At 37.5% G+C, this 22332-nt stretch overlaps 1 protein-coding gene across 1 annotated transcript; it reads left to right on the forward strand.

Annotated features, from left to right (window-relative positions):
* The first annotated feature begins 936 nt into the window (after positions 1–936).
* On the forward strand, positions 937–19393 carry LOC139693760 (aromatic-L-amino-acid decarboxylase-like). Its single transcript, XM_071592035.1, has 11 exons — positions 937–1245; positions 9030–9150; positions 10161–10274; positions 10754–10873; positions 11264–11393; positions 12171–12319; positions 15421–15532; positions 15933–16050; positions 16250–16340; positions 17246–17446; positions 17562–19393. Exons 1-11 carry the CDS (start codon positions 1166–1168, stop codon positions 17844–17846), a joined length of 1521 nt encoding a protein of 506 aa, XP_071448136.1. The 5' UTR covers positions 937–1165; the 3' UTR covers positions 17847–19393.
* Positions 19394–22332: the final 2939 nt, after the last annotated feature.

Raw genomic sequence — 22332 nt, forward strand, 5'->3', positions numbered from 1 at the left:
TGCCTTTTCATATTGTTGAGAATGTTTTACCTACGTGAAATGCTTCTCCACTGACCACTGACGTCAATGAAGTTCATTTGCATGCATCACTGGCATTACCACAAGTTGTACCACCAAGAGATCTCACGCATTCCGACTCGGGATCGTAGGTGCGCAGTTTGATTTCAACCAAATTATGTAATAGAGAGCACTACACATGAAATTTTATTGTGTTTGATTCTCCGAGACTAGATCACTCTTAAACATCATCTCTTACAAAGTCGGTCTGTGCATTTAAATAGTGATCAGCGCAAGAGTTAAAACGTGGCTAGGTGCCTGGCCGCATTTCTTAATATTAATCAATAATACTTGCCATCAATGTTGTGAATGGATTTAAGGCGTTACTCTTGTACTTAATTCCGTTTGATTATGCACATAATTCTCGCGTCGTCATTAGTAACGGCCACTTTTTGGTTTGCTTGAGAAGTCAGCGGATTGGCTATCTGATGGGTGTTAAAATCTCTACATGAGTATGGTCGCAGGAGAGCGATCTCGCCGGTGGACTTCTTACAATCACTCAATTCATGTTTGTTTTTTTTAACGAGGGTCAACTCATGTGGACACCCAGTAAAGACAAGGGATGCGCGCGTTGAATTATCAACTCAATTCGCGTCGTTCGAGTCGGCGATGTTTGTTCAAGGTCCCCTGCCGCCCTCCTCCGGACACTGCCTCCAGCCGTCGCCGGGTCCCATCTCCCGACCCTTCCCCTTCCTCACTCTCTGGGGAGAGATCGGGGTAAGATTGGGTTGCCCTTCCTCGACCACTTCTTTCCCCCGCCTCCTTCTGGTGACGTCGCCGCCTCCCGCTCCCCCGCCCCCATCCCACAGCTTCTCCGGATCCCTTCCCACTCCCTCTTTCATTCCTCTTCCTCGCTCTCTCCGAAACCCTTCTTCCTCCTCCCTTCATCTTCCCCGTTTCCCACTCCTCGCGCCCGGTTTCCCCTCGCACTTCCTCGATCGATACCCACGGCTTCCATTTGAATGGCATTCCTCCGTCGGCACACAGACGGGTAAGATCACCAGCAACGCCGGATCCCGTCGTCACCCACCAGAAGGACTGTCTCTCGCCCTCCATTTAGTTTTCATCCTCAACGAGCCGCCGACCACCACATCGTCCCCTCCGCAGAATGAACGCCGAGGAGTTTCGCGAATTTGGCAAGGCGACCGTCGACTACATCGCCGACTACCTAGAGAACATCCGAGACAGGTGAGGAAGGTCGGGAGGAGGACGAAGAGATCCTCTTGTGGCCCTGTGGTTCCTCTGTCCTCGGCTGAGGGGAGATGTGTGTTTAGGGGCCGAAGAACTCGGTCCCCCATGCGCATTAGTGGACTCCCCTCCTCCTCCGTTCGCTCGGTCGCAAGGCTGTCTTCCTCCTCGTCAGCGTGAAGACATTGATAGCGCCGGGAAGGGGTCGCGCCCCTCTAACCCATCTCCCTCCATATCTCCACCTCATATCTCCCCATGCCTCTCCGTCGATCAACTTCGTTGCCCCTCGGGCCCGAGAGTGTTTAGACACTTTCGTAAGCTGTTGTGGCCAAGGACCATTCGATTAAGTTCACTGGGGATCGATTCGGTCAGCCCTTGATTCATCCACGACCTCTTGATGTTATTGGTATTAATTTTGATTAAATTGCTTTGATATTACTTTTTTGGGCTACATATGGTCTCCATCGCGTCGTCCGAAATGTTTTTGTATAAAAGTCTAAAATCTAAAAATATAAACAAAATGTTCCGGGTTCAAATGAATAAATACTCCTACGAGCAGTACCGGCGAAGATTCTGGCTGAGAGTCGTCGTTTTACCACCCCTATGAAATCGGCAGACATGGACTTAATCCCAAATGTTTCTAAGGTCCAAGATCAGACATTTTATTTCTTCCATCTTCATTTCTCCTTAGTTTGTTGGACACTTTCTTAGTCGTCAATTGTTCGTAGATTTTTGGTAGTTGTATCGTTGCTTGATTTCTTTGACGGAGTTACAAAATGAGTCGATTAAGGAAATGATCAGTGATCGAGACTCAATGTTTTCGGATGACTTCTATTTGCTTTCTAATGATGTCATTCAAATGAAATTGGACACTTGGTGTGTTAATGAGTAAGACATAAGACGTCGTAAGTCCATTAACAGTGAGCTAGACCGGTGAAATTCGCTGTGATTAAGATGAATTTTTAATGTTGCTATCAAGTGATCGATGATCAACAAATGGTTAAAAAGATCGGGCCCCAGTTACTGAAACCCAACATGCGGACCACCATACATTTTTTAATCCCTAATTCCCTTGATAGAAAGTAATTACGTGTGTGTATATATATATGTATATATATATGTATATATATATCGACCCAGAGTTCGAGTTCGATCGAGTTCACCCAGATCGCTCGACAGCGTGTGAAATTCACACATCAGGGTAGGGGGGCCAGTTCCTTTCCCTATGCCGGATATGTTTTCCCAGGAAGATCTGGCACCTGAAAAAAATCACATAGTTTGAGTGGAGTTGCAGGCGCCCGGAGACTTACCCGGGAATTGAACCCGGGACCCTCCGGTCAGTAGTCCAACACACTATCCCCTGGACTACCGCGACCCTTATATATATATAAGTATATATATGGGTATATTTATATATATATATATATATATATTTTTTTTTTATATGTACGTATAAATATACACCCACACACACACACACACACACACACACACACACACACACACACACACACACACACATATATATATATATATATATATATATATAATCAATTACATTGAAGTCTTCGTGGGTGTTCTACCGGGTCAAGGTGTCAACTGCCGGCGTTTCCGTGACGGAGTTAGTCATCGAAACGTCGGCAGCTGATACCCTGGCCCGGTGGTTAATCCGCGAAGACTTTACCTTACTTGACCAACGGGAAAACTCAAAATATTGCTCATTATCAATTAGTAATATTTATTGCATTCTTATTTGTTTTTTATCCTTTTGACTGGCATTACATCGGCTCCGAAATTGGCGCATTGACCATTAACTACCGTCGGATTCGTCCGTAGAAATAAAGCAATCGTCGGCGTTCGCAAGGTAAGAATATTTGGTGGAGCAAGAGATAAATGACGTCGAGGACCGCGACAGAAGAGATTCCTCGGTGTTGGTCTTGAATTTTGATACCAAGAAAGAAATCAGTGTTGAAATTTGAAGTCTAACGCTGATTTACTTTTTGTTTTGTTCGATCTCCTACAAAACGACAGGAAAATTGTTAGCCGAGCAGCGTGGAACCCTTAGAAGCCTGGGAAATTCAATGAAACACAGTATACTAGCCGAATTTTTTCAGAAAAAGTTCTAACAAAATACAATATTAATGTAAAAATTCCAAAGTGCAATTAAGGTAACTACCGGAAGCAAACAGATCCACAGAACTAAACAGGTTTTTTAACTGCTGTGTAGTGTAGCGGGGTGAGCTAGCTATTCTTGGGTTAAGTGGCCCTAGTGTCGAGATTATAGTTAGCGCCGTTACTCATATAATTATGGTGTAAGAGTGCCTAATTTCCTCTCTAAATAATGCTGATATTTCTTGACAATTCTAACCCCGAAAAGAAATAGCTTGGAGAGGAGTGCACGATACTCCATGCTCCCTTAATATTCTTCCAGAGAAATAGAATGCTGTGCTTGGAAAATCTGGCAGCGTTTGGACATTTGATATAATCAACCCTACTCATACTACATTAGGTTTTAGAATGCAAGCCAATTTTAAAGTATTTTCTTCTCAACCTCAAAACTCAGTTTATTAGATAATCAGTGTCATGCTCTAAGAAAATGCTCAGAAAATGTTCAATATTTTCCTTTTATTAGTGTATGCAATAATTTTCCGTGATTACGAATAGCTTACTGTAGTAAAGATGAGATGCATTGTATCCCCGTACTGAAGGTGTTTTCTTCCTTCCGCTGAGAAAGGTGGTCGTGCCACCGTAATGTTAAAAAACTGAAACTGTGTTCCTTTATTTTGTGTTTCTAAGTTTTATATATATCATCTGGACGCGTATGACTGACATTGTATTCAATTTTGTGAACAGTTGCGTGAATATATATATATATATATATATATATATATATATATATATATATATATATATATATATATATACACACACACACTCTACTGTGTTCGTCCTTTATATGTGTTCCTGTCCCTTTTCTTTATATCTATTTCTATGTGAATAAGTATATATATATATATATATATACACACACACGCGAGTATATATAATTATAGAAAGAAAAAGGTTTCGCGAATGTAATGAGAGGGCAACTCCTGCTGTGCAGCATTTTCGTAGGTATACAGTAGAATTCTTCTACTTTGTGTTTGTTTGCTTCATCTTCTTTCTGTTTCCAAATCCAAAAATATTTGATATATCTTTGATAATCAAACATGCTGACTAAGAAAATATTTCACGGGAACTCCCGTCTTGTCTCGAACATTACATTTCTGTTGCAATGTATACTTTTTCTCTTATATTTGTTTCTCCTTTGTTTGTTCTTTATTTTATTTTTTCATCAACATCTAACCTTGTGCATACTGAATCCACCGGAAAGGAATAAGAAATGGCTAAGGATTTTTATGCTCAACGGAAGTGCTTCCGAACAATGTCAGCTTACCAAAGATATTTGGATTTTTGCAAAATTGAAACCTCGAATTATGGACGTTAATGCCGTCTTACCTCACTTCCGAAGACCGGTTTTGCCTTCGTTGAGAAAACTCTCTTGTTTTAAATCCATCTGCAGTTATCAATTGAATTGTTATATCTGGCGCTGGTGGGGGTGAATGTCGCATAATTACGTCACCCTCCATGACACTATCTTGTGTTTCCGCTGCATTTTCTGAATCGAAACTCTTTGCATGGATAACATTTGGGCATGAGCATATTTCCATCCCCGGAAGCGAATGGTTGCGTCTCGGAGACTAAACAGAAGTGGACATGTACCGTTGTAATGTTCGGGACGATTTCCCCAGAAATCCGCGCCAAAAATACGACCACGTTTAAGGTTAAAAAGTCCCCGAAAGAGAAATCCACTTGGCCTTCCCCGATATGCAGTTGGACTTCCCCCTCAGACGTAGCAAAGTGCGCGTCTTTAAATTCCGTCGGGCGGAGGTGAGAAAGAATAAAATAAATATTCAGCTCCCGCGTGGATGCAGAGCACACGCCTATGCTTGGTGATTGCTGTCCGACCCCATCCTTCTTCTGATTCAACTGTTTCCAGAAATGTTCAATGTTCATTCGTTTGTAAACATTTCGTTCTAATCGTTGTACGAATTATTCGAATGTAGAAGAACATATACGAATCACGAGTTGTTGTTCCGCGAGCCATCCTTAGGAGTTTCCGAGTGACTCGTGTATTCACGGGGCAATCCCCGAGGGAGAACGGCGACTTAGTCTTACCACGACGCTTAGAAGAAAAATTAACGCCTCCCACAGTGTTGAGAGATAATCGTGACGCCACAAGTTGCCGCTACGTCAGCAACGGACTTTTTTCAGAACCAAGGCTTTGAGAGGCTAGGACCAAAACCACCTTCACAATTTACACAGCGGCCGAAATCAGACCGCACCGAAAAATGGGGTAAAAGGATAAAAAATTTGGTCCCCTAACCCAGAGAAACTAGACATGTCCGTGGGGAACATGCATCAGATAAGCTAAAATAGCCATGATACATTCAACAGTGATATGCCAGCAGTAGACCAAGAATGAGAAAAACTTGAACTCAGGTATTTAAATAAGATCGACCTATAAAGTTGCGGTCATTTCAGTAAAATTCGATAAAATAATTTCATCGGTACGCTGAACTTCAATTGAAATAGAAAAACTGAAGTTCAAAAATATAGAAACGGGGGATTTTGTTTCACATTGTGCCTATAAGTTCCATAAATCAGCCGTTCGGGGTTCAAGAAGCTCCGCGACTAGAATCCCTCTTCGTTACCAAGGGCGACCTTGATATGTAGCCGCCGACTCGCGGCGGCGTGTGCTCTGGATTATGACATAGTGTTATTGCTGGGGTAAATGAGTTTAATTTTCTGTAAAAAAAGAGTGTACCTCCGTAACCTGACTGAACAACGGAACTCTTCTGGCCTTTTGTTAAAGAGGTGGTTGTCGTGTTTTGATATTTCTTTTCAAAGTCACGTGCCATTAGCATTCTATTAGGGTATGGCTACGTTAATCAGCTTTGGTCGACAAGTTTCTCCTTCTATAACGGAGGAAAACTTATCAACTAAATCTGACCAACGCAGCCGTACCCAGAATGGAAGCTGTTACTTCAAGATGCTAAGAAAGCCTTCCTACCAGCATCAAGTAGTAGTAGTTATTAGGGATAGTGACCGATAGATAAGGTAATTTTCGTCACCAGGGATAGATGTGGTTATTTTGGTCGGGGTGGGATGTTCAAGGAATGGAGGAAGGGTGAAGGGAAACCTGGCGTTGGCCTTATCCCCTTCTAAATGGAAGGCGTCAAGGGATCCACAGCTTAACATCCCATCCATCAAACGCCTTACTCCACTTGAAGTGCTCTCCACATAGCACCCCGAGCAGGGATCAGGGTACCGCTGAATAATCCTGCCCACTTCGGGGGAAGGGAGGGGGAACTGGCACATTAGTCCCCATACAATCCCGATCCTCCGAAGTTGGTCAATCTCTATCCCTTTTAATCGTACTACGTACGAGGAAATCAATCTACGAAAAATTGTCTGAGAAAAGAATTGAAGCGAATTAGTTTTTTAGGGATACCTTCAACAATCCTAGAACTCAATATAAATGTGCTTAACAATTGAACGATAATTGTTTTCGTTTGAAATATTTGGAAATCCTAAATCCCGAGCAAAATAAATGTTTCTTTTAATATTCAAGTCCGCACGAAAACCACGACCAGGCGTAATTGCTTTTGGTCAATCAAAAACTTATAAATGGTTGGTAGGCTAAGAATAAGGATTAATAATTTTTAATATACTAGTCAACGCAGCAATTGTATAAATGGTCTTCACAATTTTTTTGTTCGGTACGAAACTCGATTGCCGCCAAACTCGAATTCTGGGCGCCTTGTTTGGCGACTAGAAAAAATCTCTCCCGTTGAAAATAGTTGTCGACTGAGTGTCTGGAAATAAATTGAGTTTTTGTCCCAAAATGACCTCGACCTTAAGATAATTTAAGTCACGCGCACCTTCGGCCTCCATTGTATCTGCCTCCATCAATAAGCGAAATATTTGCCTGTCCAACTAAATCAGCCTTGGTTTTAAAAATAGGCTTAATTCGAATGGAAAAGTGTACTCCATTTAACAGCATAGCTTTCGCAGAGCACTTAAATGCTTCCCTTGCTCCCAAATTTACCGTTTGTGAACTGCATGTCATAATCGGAGGCCTACATACTGCCAGGTGTGAACCTTATTCAACATTCACCATTTACCTACTCGGCACGAATTACTTCCTCCACTTCCCTCTACCTAAATATAAACCGTTCCGTGTCCTCGAAGGAGTCAAGGTGCGTGTTATGTCACGCGCTTTCACCCCTTATTTCACGCGGAAAACAAACACTTGGGCGTTCTTGATCACGCGCCCACCGCATTCGCACCACTTTCGGCGCTGCGGGGACGCTTCTGCTCGGGTAGGTTCGGGCGGGAAATGTGCCCCCAGCCATCAATTAGGACCTCACTCCTCCAATCGTCCATCGGAGGAGACATTCGAGAATTTTTAAAAAAGAACCGATTTTAAACGCTCACTTTCCATGCCGAAATTGTGTCACGCGACCTTAAATATTGGTGGCTTCTCTAATTTTCGTTAAAATATCCTGATTTTTTACTCCCACCGCCTCGATTTTAGGCTCCTACCTTACGTGGCATGTCCTTAACTTTGATACCCTAATTCAGTCCGAAAGGTGTACCCGTTTTTGCAGCGATGTACCCATTTTAATCGTTCTTCAAATCTAATGTTTAAAATGTAGCAGTTGCATAGGCTCTGAAAAAGTTAACAGCAAATTATCGATGTGCTGGACAGCCCAAAGCCTATCACAAATACAAACTGAGTTTCAAATTTGAGCCTTCTAATGGTAAAATAATGTAGGTTAGGACGAACACATATTTATCTCTTCATAAAATAGTATATGGAATAATATCTTATCTTTTGACAGTTGGGATGAGAGATGGCATCGGACAAAAACATATCGGTATGATTCGTAGCACATCCAGTCAAACAGATATCATTTATCTTTAGGAGAAATTAATTACTTTGCATTGTTAAAACATTTATCCCCAAAGCAAGTATATACGCGGTGGTTTCAATGGCATTTTAATTCTCTAATTGAAGACATATTTTTATTGTTTCAATTGCACTAGCATTTAATCCTTAGTACTACTGGATTATATGTTACTGTAAGCCAACTATTCTATGTCTGGAAAATATGAGCCATTTGTCAGCAAATTGTGGAAAAAACTTAAAGATTCCATGTGAATATAAACTTGGCAATGTTTTCACCAAAGGATATTATTATTGATTTTAATTGATATTTAAAGCTTTTGACACTAGTAAAATTCATTAGCTAGCAGTGACACAAAGTAAAGCATGCAGTATTATGATTTTGATCTTTGTGTTCGGAAAAAAATTCTTATTTGTATTGACTCCTAATATTGTAGCATTTATTACATTAATTGAAAAAATACTAGTACCTGTTGTTTGAATATTAAAAACAAATTAATTGGTTTCTCTCATATATTCAAGTAACATTTGGTTTTTTAGTGAATAATTCAGTTTGAGGGTTGGTGTGAATTGATGAATTATTAAGGATGAACAATAGTTCATCATTTCAATGTAATATAAAGTTCATATAATGTTAAATTTATAGGATTATTAATCTGAGGGAGTATCAGAAAGGAAATTTTGGCTGGAGTTCTTTAAAAATTCTTGTTCACATTTGTGTTTTTCCTCCACTTCTTTACATGCATGTGTTGTATTTTTATCATTAAAATAGACAAGTGTTGCCTTCGGTAGAGCCAGGTTACATACAGAACCTGTTGCCAGATGAGGCACCTGAAGAACCTGAACAATGGCAGGATGTACTGAAAGATGTAGAGAGGATTGTAATGCCTGGGGTAAGGGCCATTTTTTTCTATAATATGGAATTTATGGAATTCTGGCAAGTATTTTCTGTCCTGTCAGACATGCTGTAACACTGCAATCACATAAAGCATGTATGAAAACCTATTGAATTCCCTTCTACATGCCACCTTTAGATGTGGTACATTGGCAACAGTTGAACATTTTCATTCAATCAAATGGCTGATGTATTGCCATTATCTTTTGGAGATGGAAGCCATTCAGTGGGAGTGGAAAGTCTTGAAACATCATCCTTACTTGCCAGACTTTGGTCCATGTAACTATGATTTGATTCCCAGAGTTGAAAAGCTGTGGAATTTGGGTGTAAAACATTTCGCAAACAAAGAGGACATTTTGTGGGCATTTTGGCGAGGGACACAAAAATTAGTGACAGCCATTTATAACTAATGATAGCCATTAATGTTTTGTCTTTTTTGTTATATTTTGATTGACTGTGTGCTAATTATGGTTGGATTATATTATAAAATTTTGGTTACTGAAGAACTGCTAAAGATGGAAATACATGCATTGTAATTAAATTTACAATAGCCTATGCTTTCCCAATAGCATCTGATTTTGGTGCTTCAGTGTCAAATTTTGCTGCAACTAAACAGCTAAGTTGGAAAGCAGATGTCTTTTAAAAAGCACCAGCCAGTTGTAAATCCAAAGTAGGCAAAGGAGTATTAAACATGAGTATCTTCAATCTGTTTTCCATTTTTGATCCTTTTTTGCTCTGATTATTTTTCTTCACTGATGGTTAAATGACTTTTCCAAAGACCCGGCAAATTGAAAATTATAGGAATGTGATGTATTTATTAAAAAACTGAATTTTATAGCAGCTGTTAAAAAAATGTAAACCCTAGCACAATATTTCCGCCATTAGTATGACTGAAATATTAGTTATGCAAATTAAGTATGCTTTTGCATGAATAAAGTTGGGTGAAGATACTTATTCATGCCAATTTAATTGAAATACTCTATTGATTGCTAATTTAATCCTTTACAGGTAACACATTGGCACTCACCACAATTCCATGCATATTATCCAACGGCTAACTCATACCCAGGCATTGTTGGAGAGCTTTTAAGTGCTGGTATTGGGTGCATTGGTTTCAGTTGGGTAAGTTGTTTCTTCTTTAAATATATTCATAAAAACAATGTTTAGTATATAAAATTGAGGAGATCAACAAAAGAGCATCTCAAAGTGAATAAAGCTTTTAAAAAGAAGTTACCGCTTCTCAAAAACCAGTTGGTAGCTGTGCACAAGGGTGATTGTAGGACGTGAAAAATAATGTGTGTAATTTCTCTAACTGATGTAAAAAGATTTATATTAACCTTTGGATTACCTTTGAAACGGAAATTAACAAAGTATAATTTTAACATGAATGTGTAGCATGCCAAACTCCATTTAAAAGATTGGTTTGGCATGGAATTTAAATGTTTTGTTTGCAACAAAAATCACTGAATAATATACATTTTGGAGAATATTGGAATGTTCATAGGAGAGAGATGAATTGCATGAAGCTGATGATAGGATCATATGGCATGTAAGACTGTGTATGGAAGATTGTTTTAATGATAGACCAAATTGTTTTATAGATGACTAGTCCAGCTTGCACTGAGTTGGAAGTTGCAATGATGGACTGGCTTGGCAAATTGTTGGACTTACCCAAGGAATTCCTTAATTGCTCAGATGGTCCCGGAGGAGGTGTGATTCAAGTAAGACAATCACTATTTTTTCTTCTTTGTGAATGATTTTGTATATGTACTTCTTAATGCAGTTGAGACAATGATGATTAATATTTTATTAAATTTTTTAACCATATAATACTAAATATATATTGATGTGATATGTAAATGTTAAGATTCTGTAGGATTTATTTTTCTGCCCTGGAATATAATGGTCACATATTCACACAATGAACATCACATGAATTTTAGATATGCATGCGATAATTCACAATGGATGAGTTTTTAAAGTTGATGGAAGAAGTTTTACAAATTGATGAAATAAGATAAATATTTAAGGAAGTGCAGTTGCATAAAATGCAAATTAAGAAGTTGTTCCAACATTCCAAAGCCCAGAAACTGAATATTGCTTTATTCCAGGGTTCCGCGAGTGAGGCAAGCTTGGTTGCTCTTCTGGCAGCAAAAGAGAGAACAGTGAAAAGAATCCAAAAGGAAAGACCAGAATGGGATGAGGGGACTATAAAGGCAAAGCTGGTTGCCTACACATCAGGTAAAGTTAAATTATTGCACTACTGTCCTGGTTAGTATGGTTAAAGTGTAGAGTTGTACTCAAATTAAGCACTTCCAATTCCTTTCACAGCATGGAAATTGACTTGTATCTATTTAAATTACCCTTGCATTTCTTTTTTAAATATTGAATAGAATTTCAACAGGTTTTTTACCACCTAATTTTCCATTCATCACTCCTGCCGAACCTCTACGGCTAATATTGAACTAATATATAGTCACTGACCAAATGTTGAATATTCTGGATTTTTTGGTGACAATTGTAAAATACTGTAGGTAAAGTTGAGAGAAGATTGCTTCTTTTAAGTATTCTTGAACAATTTATCAAGTTGATCTGCTGACATAAATTCTCTCCCTTTGGGATCATCCCTCCAATTATTATGTTCCCCTCCTTATATTACTTTGAATTCAATCTCAGAAATGACTTGCATTGAATTTGACATCAATGTAATTTGTAGCATCGGAAAATACAAAGAAATGAAAACAAGAGAATTTCATGTGCAATAATTCAAGGGAATAAAGGACGTTTTTGTTTGCAAATGACACATGAACCATGAATGCATTGTTTTTAAATATAATTTATATGTAACAACAGTATATTGCATGCAAATAAAACGTTATCAGCTTAAATCGTGCCTTATAAAATGGAGGTTATAGATGCCTTCATAAATTATGTTTAATGTTGGGTAATATTATTTAGTAATGGTTCAAAATAAATTTTATGATTCATATTAATAATAATATTATTTTCATGAAATAGATCAGTCTAACTCTTCGGTAGAGAAGGCAGGAGTTTTAGGATCAATGACCATGCGACTTCTACCTGTTGATGAAAAGTGTTCATTCCGTGGCTCAACCCTCAGAGATGCTGTGGCAAAAGACATAGAACAAGGACTTATTCCATGTTGTGTGAGTAATTATGATTCTGTTCTATGACTTTGAGTTTATCTGTTCAGCACATATTGATATTAATATATTGTTTAATTCAGTGGCCTCCCAGTTCTGAGATAAGGTATTTGGCACTCACAGTAGGTTTCAATGGCCCTTCCATAAACAACTTTTTTCTCCACTTGGCTTGCCTAAAAAATAGAAAAATGTATAATGCATTTCTGTCGGTTTAATTTTTAGGTTTGAAACTGAAGAAATCAAATTTGTTTTTCAACCAGTGTATTGTGTGGAATGTGCAAGTGTATGAAAGCTTAAAAAAGATATCAAGGCTATTTTTATATGCTAAAATAAAATTTATAAGGGACAGGGTCAATAAAGGTTTTTTATGCCTTGTACGCTATCAGTGAGATCTATTGCTCTTTGTTTGATTTTCAAATGTTTCCGCATACCCAAGTTGTATGTGCAAAGAAGTGTAAATGAACAACATACCCTTTTTATACAATTGTTTAGCTTTACTTGAAATTCCCATAAGTAAATATGGCCAGCAGATCAGTATGAATACCTGTTGTCAGTAATTGTGTACTATCTGGTAGATGGGCTGGTCTGCCTTTGATGTGATGATAGGACTGTGTAAAGTTAGTAACAGTGGCTCTGAATTTATGTAACATTCAGTTTTTCTTGGCATAACCGTTCATTTTGGATCTCCTGTGCGTAGATATCACTGCTGATGGAAATGTCAATTGAGTGAGAGGTGGATCCAAAAAAGCATAAGATATGAGAACAATTAGACCACTTGAATACTTCCAGGTCAGCCAAATATACTCAACCAGCCACCCTGTTTATTAACATGGGGGATATATGTTTGATCAATTCCTTCCTCTTTGAAATCGATAAATTCAACAGTAGGTGCATCTAGTTTTCTTTGCATTGTAAGGGTCATCTAAAAATCACTTCCACAGGATTATCATCGCACAAAATCTTCAGAATTTGTGAGATGCATCTTCATGACCACTGCCCTGAATTCCAATACTTTCCTTTGGAATAGGTCTTTCTTCAAGGTGTGTCAAAAAAAAGAAAACTTGTAGATTAATGTTGCACATAATAGTGAGAGAATTATTGCAATATTTAGTGCTCAGTTATTTTTTCCAGTGATATCATGTTACAAGCAAGGTGATATTAGCATGACATTCAAACTACTATGAAATATTGCTCAGTAAATTAGAGTTGTGATTTGAACATTAGGGGAGTGCAAATTTGGTTGGTTTTAACTTATTAATATTTTCTACAAGGAGAAGGAGAGAGTACAAATATGGTGCATATCAAAGACCAATAACCTTGTAAAAATGTTGTTCTCCATCCCCATTTCAGTGTCCAATTTTGAAGTGCATCGTTCAAATACTAATATTATTCCACTGGGGTCAAACCTGAACTCTTTTATTAATGTGGGAACAGATACGTTTTTGACTAATTTAATTATTAGGTGGCCTGTGATCTCCAATTTTCACTCCCGGTAAATCTTTATGGACATTCCTCAGAGGGTCCCTCTTTCCTAAATAATTTCAAGAGGATAAAGAATTCTTGCAAAAAATGTACTTCTATTTTATCCTGTATTTAATTTTGAAAGAAAAAATACCTTGTATACTATTTTAGCACCACAGGGAACAAACATATTTTTAAATCAGTCACAATAATGAACTCTAAGTTTGTCTTGATATATTTAAAATGGTCTTAAATAATATGTTCGATGACATCTGAAATTCACAGTTCCTTATTTATGCCTCCTGTGGTGTCGCAGGAAGACCTGGTGTGCAAAAATCACAAAGCTTGGGTAAAATTGAGGGTGCTCAGAGGCTTCACCATCCGTAAACCCAAATTACCAAATTTTGAAGTCATGCATAATAATTACCATTAATGTGACAGTCTGAACTACTAGTCAATTGAATGTACATATTTATGAAAATTTAGCAACATAGATTGCAATCTACAGAGAAAGTGCTTTGTGTAAGTATCAGTTCTGGTAATATATTAATTTAAGCATTTCATGGTCTATTTCCATCTTTTTTAAGTTATCCTCACTCACCTCTCATCTAATAAATGTTCAACCTTTAGCTGGAAAAATTGTAGCAGTCAAGAAAATTCAGAAATCCAGAACTTATACCTAGTTCCAGATTCACATGTCCTATGGTAGTCAGGATTTTAAAAGACTGGTGTATTGAAAAATTGATTAATTGCTATGCAATGCTACTATTATCTTTAAAAATCTGGGCAAATGGCATTGGAAATATAGTATAACCAAACCCCCTTATTAGTTTTTACATTGATATCAGAATCCTTAAACTTCAAATTACCCTACCACATGTGTATTAGCTCTACCTACCATCCCCACTTTGCCTATCATCATCAACATAATAAGAATTAAAGCAATAACATTTTATTCCCAAAGCAAATTCTTGCAAGCTAAGGAATTAGGCAATACATTTCCTTTACTTTGGTATCATTGTATTTCCCTTTGTACACATATGCTGTTAACATGGTACAATTAAGGAAATGGATTGCATTACACCAAAGCATAAATTTGCCCAAAACAGTACAGCTATCCCTAATTAAAAGGATTTAGTCATGCATCCAATGATTCTGTGACACTGGCAACACCTTGGGTTGTGGAAAAGTACTTATATACATACTATAAGATGAAATTTTCAGTTCCTTCCTGAAGTCTAAAAATATATAAATCATTTTAAGCTCTCTTACTTTTCAAACTATATTGCTAAGAAGTAGATATGGTAGCCCAGTAGGTAGAACATTGGACTACAGATCAGAGGGCCTGGGTTCGATTCCTGGGAATGACTTTTGGCACCTTCAGCTTTACCCAAGATGAGAGCTGTATTTTTCGGGAATAAGAACTTAATGGGAAACCTTAGGTGGCACAGGGGAAGGAACTGGCCCCCCTATCCTGATGTGTGAATTTCACATGTTGTTGGGCTTAGGGTGAGCTTTATCTTCACCTATCAAACGACCTCTGGGTTGATAACTCTGGTTTCATATTTTTAGGCAGAGGAGGAGCTTATTCTTTTTCCAGTGAAAATATAGGATCATATTTAGAAAGTATTAATTTTTTATAGCTAATCGCAACACTGGGAACAACAGGAACCTGCGCTTTTGATTCTCTTGTTGAGCTTGCCCCTGTTTGCAGTGAAAATAATATCTGGCTGCATGTGGATGCTGCATATGCTGGTAAGGTTTTTCAGTTTTTATTCAACTACTTAAATTACTTATTATTTTGCAAGTAATAATATTTGCTAATTACACCAAAAATGATTTCAAAAATGCCTGAAATATATAAATTAGCCCTAAATTAAAATTCTGTCTCAAAGTCTATTTGCTGCAGTTTATTGGTTTATTTAACTTATGTTTTCAGGTTACATTGGAATATATAGTTAACCGTTGAGTAAAGTAGACAAAAGGGAGATACTCTGGGGTCCTAATCTTTACCTCTAGTAAATTTACTGTATATATATCATATGGGAACTCTTTTAAAATGGTCATCTGGAATCATGTAGTCCTGATTATGAACTTTATTGAAGTATTTGAAAAGCAAAGGTAATTTAACTATTCATTCTAATTTTACTTATAGGTGCAGCATTTATTTGTCCTGAATTCCGTCATCACATGGCTGGTGTGGAATATGCAGATTCTTTTAATTTCAACCCCCACAAGTGGCTCCTCGTCAACTTTGACTGTTCTGCACTGTGGTATGTGTGGTTGAGCAATGATGACTAAATGCTATTCTATTATGAATTAGTACATGCCCATAGTACTGTTTAGAACCCTGACAAATGAAAAGTATCCACTCACAATAATTAAAAAAAAACAAATCACTTTGTTGCTAATTTTGTTATTCCTAAAATAAGTGACTTCATTTAACTCTAAACTAACCATCATCCTTCACAGGGTAAAAAATGCCAATGACTTGGTGGATGCCTTTAGTGTGGATCGCATATACTTGGCTCATCAAAAGCAGGGACTAGCACCTGACTACCGAGTAAGTATTGAAAATGAGTGCATAGGTTTGATACAGAATGCCCATCTTTTATGAGACTAGTACGATGACATTAAATTTTATGAGAGTAACCTGAAATGCTAATTATTTATTAATTATTCATTTACTTATGTATTTACTTACTCATATGATGAGCACAGGCAAACTGATTTTAGAGAGGCATATTAAAATTTCATGTTGAAAAGTGTATAACTTAATATGAATTTTCTCGGTAGATACATAAGTACCTAATCAGGATTTGTTTACAACACATCATTATCCCTATATGTGACTGCATATCATATTGGGGAGGTAATTGGAAGTGATGATATGCTACACTTGGCCCATAGGATATCACACATTTACCCTATAGCTTCCATTAGATTGGTTTAAATGTTAACCTGATTCCAGTCAGATAATCACATTTAAATTGATTCGCTTGTAATCCAATTTTGGAGCATAATTTTTTAAACAAAGCAAACCATATGGTGTATTTCAAAACACTTCTTTCTTTAGCCCCTCAGCCCATATCTATTTTAGAAGACTCCTCTCAGATTCAGGGGTGCAATTTTCTTGGTTCCATATTCAGTAGGAATCTGAGCCCTTAACCCAAGATGTACAATTTCACCCATAGTATTACAGTGCTTAAAATGAACTAAGCTCTATCACTCCTCAAAATCAGCCTTGCATTGGTGACTTACAAAAATCATCATGCTAAAAAAGGTTTGCCTCTGGATTGCCTGCTGTAAGAAATTGTTATTTTGGAAATACTTGTGTTTCAATGTATCTTATATTAGAACATACATGTGCATGTTTTGTGTTGTGCATGAAATAGTCTTCTGTATTTGCATCCCAAGAATTAGAAATGGAAATAATTTCTCGAGTGCTCAATATTTTTATTCTTTCAGAATTGGCAGATACCTTTGGGTCGTAGGTTCAGATCACTTAAGCTCTGGTTTGTGCTGAGGCTATACGGAGCTAGTGGCCTAAGAAAACACATCCGTAAGCAGGTTGCACTAGCTCAAACATTTGAGAAAATGGTAGTTGCTGATCCAAGGTTTGAACTGGTTCTCAATGCCAGCATGGGACTGGTTTGCTTCAGAGTCAAGGTAAATCAATTTATGGTGAAATTTTAATCTGTGTGAATCAATGATTATAGGTAAATATTTCAAATTTATTGTATTTTTTTCAGTTGTTAGCTCTATTAATTATTTGTTATTTCAGGGCCCTGAATCAGTCACCAAAAAGCTTTATGAAGCTCTCTTAAAGAGTCACAAAATTTACGTTACAGCTGCCACGTATGCTGGCAGTTATATGATCCGTTTTGCTGTGTGCAGCCGCTTTACTGAAGAGAAAGATGTTCTTTTTGCCTGGAAGGAAATATGTGATCAAACTGAATGCATTATTGCCCGTGAACAAAATGGCCACACAGGGAATTCTTTTTCTAAAATCACTCCTTGGCAGACCACTCAGGATCCAGAAATTATTCCAGCCAATGCAACAAGATGAATTTTTTCACCTGTGAACTAAAAATATGTTGAAAACATATTTTGCGGGTAATTAATCTTCTATAAAACCTTGTTTTTATAAGGTCTAAAGTGAACTCAAAAGTTATATGTAGATGCAAATCTTAGCAATGGAAGATGAAGAGAACACATGTGAAGGCAGTTGCACAGGAGAAGCAACCATGCAAAAAATGTTAACTAAAAAATATGCCAAATTATTTCATATCACTAATTTTGTTAGGCGATAACCATTGTAAATACAATTTTTTGTCTATTACATTTGTTTGTTATAAATTAGCATGTGCCATTATATACTGTCAAGTGGAAATCACCACCTTTTTGATATGAATGAATATGATAAATGATATAAATGCTACACAGAACTACTATCAGAAAGGTCCTCCATTTAATTGACACTTGGTAAAAGCTATGAATCAAAAAATATTGGGTTACATTCTTATAACTATAATGCTATTGAATTCTAGTAACGGTGAGGTGTCCTGTCAATGGTTGCCTATTCTTTAAGAATTCTTTGTTATATTACAGCTATATTCTATGTTCAAATATTGAGAGGTCCTCAATATGTTTGGACATCAATGAATACACTTGTTGGCAGCTAACTTAGGGGTCAGGAAGAACAATTGCACAATTTTATCTCCTAAGGGTAACCACTTGCCTGGAAATTGAGGAAAACTTGTAAAAGTGAGAAAAAGTCATCAAATTACCCTTAAATTATGAGATTTTGGAAGTATTATCCTGGAAAATTGAAATAGAGCATGGATGTGACAATTCCAAGGTACAAGGTAGTAGTTTAGCAATCCTGAATCAGTATGTATTTAGTGAAAGACAGTATGACTGAACCACTTAGAAAATGGCTAGCATGACAATTGCTCAATGTCCCTTTGGAGAAGAAAATGTATGCCATTTTAAAGGGTTGGATTCAGGATGTTTGTGGGGAAGAGAGGGACAAATCTGGCACTCAGTATAACATCTGGTCAGTCAAAATTTTGCTTCTCATATTTTAGTTATGTTTTCTTTTGGCTTTTGTAGTTATTCAAAGCATTTTACCTATGAACAATAGGCTTTGGAAAGTCCCCAATGGCTGTTATCGTATATGCATCAAGAGAACTTTCTTTTGTTTCCGAACATTTTTTCCTTCTTCATTTCTTTGCATCACCTACCTACCTTCATGCGGTCCAAGAAGCCTACCTATCCTCTCTTCCTTTCTCTACCTTAACTATCCTAAATTCTCCCTTATATCACAGCCTTAAATACCCAAAAATTGGGAATTCTGCATTATGAAAGTATTTCTTCGGTAGTTCAAATATTGCAACACCCAAATTCCGAAGAAATTTGAGGGGCTTGGGAAGTTCATTGCTCAACCAAGTTAATGTATTAAACTTGTGTAATATTTGAAAGTATGTAAATTGTTATGTAGTATTCTTATAAAGTGAGACCGATAGTGTATATTAATAGTAAAATTCATTAAAATTTGTGAATATTTTGTGCTAAACAAAAATTACAAGAGAGGAAGCATGATGTGTATCTTGATATTGCCATATTATTTGGCAACCCATTTCATATCCTAGCCAAGGGATGACCACTTTCATTAAGTATTCCCCAAAAGTACTCAAATATGAGTGTGATGAATCCAGGAATCTTTTAGGTTCTCAAGAATTTTAACAAATCAGTATTTTGCCCTGAAAATGGCGTTTAATCCTTAATAACACCTGATGTCATTAGAGGGTTGAGAAAAGAGCAGCCCAAAGTAAACAGGTTTGAAACCTAGTCGGTGAATTGAAGCCATCAAGTAAGTGTGGTTTCTGCCTACTTAGAGCCATTACACAAATATATACACATATGCCATTATTAGAATTTGCTTCATCAGGTGGAAATCTATAAAACAAGGGTTAAAGTATAGCTTTAATGTGAATATTTAATCTAACATGTACCTTACAGTTTTTCAGCTCGATATATTGATCAAAAACTCCAAGTGAGAGATAGGTCATAGACAAAATGGAGGAAAAAATATGTAACACATATGTATATATACATAATGGATGATACCGAATTGACCAGTGAGGTGCAAAATCCCATAGGCTATCGGTTCCATTCTTTATCTCGTCCTCGTGTTCCCAATTTATAGTTGCTTTGTTGAATTTGGAATTTCGATTATTTGAACAAGTTTTAAATTTTTCCAGGAGATTTGATTCCCTGCTTGAGGTCAACTTTCCCGCGGTCAAGAAATAATAATTTGGCTTAACAACAATCAAATTAAAAATTGATTTGAATTTTTTTTGGGATGGAATGAGGTCCATCACTGTCTCGAACTGTTCATTTAGGCATCACCACCAATAATAATTTTACAGAATATAAATAATGTGATACTTTTCTAGAGGTGTTGCTATTTTTTAGGCTGTTTGTAAAATGTTGTTCGTTCCACTTAATATATGTCTTTGCATTATTCAAGTATTAAAAAAATACTACCCTTATGAAAAGGCTTTTGGAAATTTTGTGATTCATGGAATTTTTTTTCATCGACTGGAGAGTGAAATGCATCATATTTAGCAAAGGTGACTGAGGCAACAACTGACCATGACTATTCTTGGCATACCAATCACAGGAAGTGAAATGAAATATAATCATACAGAAACACTGTAAGAGAACCAGGAAACGATTGAAAGAAGTTTTGCCTAATCAACTCCGATACACTAATGTGTGACTTGCGTGCATGCGGATGGAAGAATAGTTTTTCAAAAATAATAATCATATTACTCACAGAAAACTTTCTTCGGACGCAAAGCCGGCACAGCGCAACGAGGGCGATCCGCGTCGCGTGTCCAGTAAAGATTTTGTCAACATTTTGTATTGCTCGGGAGAAAAACGGATAGAACTGTGTTGGAGGATAATCTGAAATGTCGATCGATACTCAATCTCTGCTGTTGACAAGCGCGAAATGATATGGACATGAGAACCGCTTTACAACAGAAAACGATGCCCTCTAGACGATTGTTGAGACAAATTTCGCGCGGTGTACGTCATCTGCAGTTGAAGCAGGCTGCCACTGCCAGATACTGCTGAGGGGAAAAATGTTTGGATGGGTAGAGGGGGTGCTTGGCTCAGAGGCGTATCCAGGAAACTGGAGGCGGGGTGTTCAGGCTTCCCATGAAAGCTTATCGATCCATGATTTAACCCAACCCCTCCGAATGCGCTCTATCTGTTGCTTCATTAATTGCCAGAGGTGCCCAGTTCTGAAGGAATATTTTCCGATTTTATTCCTCTAGTCGGGCTGATGCCAGGACAAATTTAGCGTGCACTCAGCCAAACTACGACCTCAAGTATACTCATACCGTTGATACGATGGTGTAGGAAGAGGTTTAGCACAAAAACAAATTTAGCCTATTAAATACGTTGAAATTTTCATGTTTCCATGTACTTTTACTTGCATGTGCATTTGGAGCAAAGACGAGGCATCCCTCACACATGACCTTACTTCGGTTCTAATTCGTGTTGGAGACAAAAATACAGTGCCCTCCTTCCTACCTAACTTACCCAAATCCCATGATGTCCCCATTTTTTTCGAGTTTGTATTCACATATCTTAAAATATATCACGGAAATAATGTCTTTCGCGACAAACGCAGTCATTTTCATACTTACTGACCGTCGACAGCCTTCTGACTAAAAGGTCGCGATTCGAAAGGAGTCTGGGGAAATGGTGCTGTGCGAGCTTTATTAAGTCAGACCATAGGATTTCATATAGAACCTTTTTCGCATGTCAACGTCTTTTTTGTGCCCTAGGGTCTTTTTATCTTGGTAAGTAGCATTATTTTTTGTTCGATAAATGATTTTAAGGGTCGTATTATTGGAAATTTATTGACTGGGAAACACCCTAACTGTTACCGGTGCCGTTTAATCTTTTTTCTTTTGCTGGTGTCTAGTGATTGCAAATTCGTTAAAGTGTGAGAACATAATTATCCCAATCGATTGAAAGTGCCGCGATTGCCCGGATATAAGAAATAGCTTTCATGAAAGCAAGAGTGAACGAAGCAATATTATCGCATTAGCAACTTGTTCCTCTCTTATGATGCATCGAAAATTGACTATGGTGGAAGAATGAGAGTAGATGTGGGTCGTTGGCAGTTGGATGCATAAAAATGTTTTCGAGCAAGCGGAGCCATTTAACGGCCTTACCTCTAGGGTTTCGCCAATACATGCTATGATTTCAGTTCATATGAAGACTATTGGCTTCCTGGGCATTTATCCACTTAAAAATTATCATTCGCGTGAGATTACCATTTTCTCGAAGAAAAATGAAGAGTTTGAAGGAAGTATCATTTATTAAGAGCGATAGAGTGCTACGAAGACACTGCTACAGTAACTAGTGTTATTTTGTCTCGTATTAGAATTATCCCTAAGGTGATCATAACTGTGAACGAAATGTATACTAAAGTTACAAAACGTTATTATTAGTCATGATATTTTTATTGT

This window comes from Hetaerina americana, unplaced genomic scaffold, assembly GCF_022747635.1.
Source record: "Hetaerina americana unplaced genomic scaffold, ioHetAmer1.1.p SCAF_1, whole genome shotgun sequence".
NCBI lineage: Eukaryota > Metazoa > Arthropoda > Insecta > Odonata > Calopterygidae > Hetaerina > Hetaerina americana.

Excerpts from the sequence above, each read along its gene's own strand:
- LOC139693760 (XM_071592035.1), top strand. The coding sequence starts at position 1,166 with ATGAACGCCGAGGAGTTTCGCGAATTTGGCAAGGCGACCGTCGACTAC. Across the intron at positions 10,275-10,753 it reads GGTGCATTGGTTTCAGTTGG|ATGACTAGTCCAGCTTGCAC; the intron begins GTAAGTTGTTTC and ends ATTGTTTTATAG. Across the intron at positions 16,341-17,245 it reads GACTAGCACCTGACTACCGA|AATTGGCAGATACCTTTGGG; the intron begins GTAAGTATTGAA and ends TTATTCTTTCAG.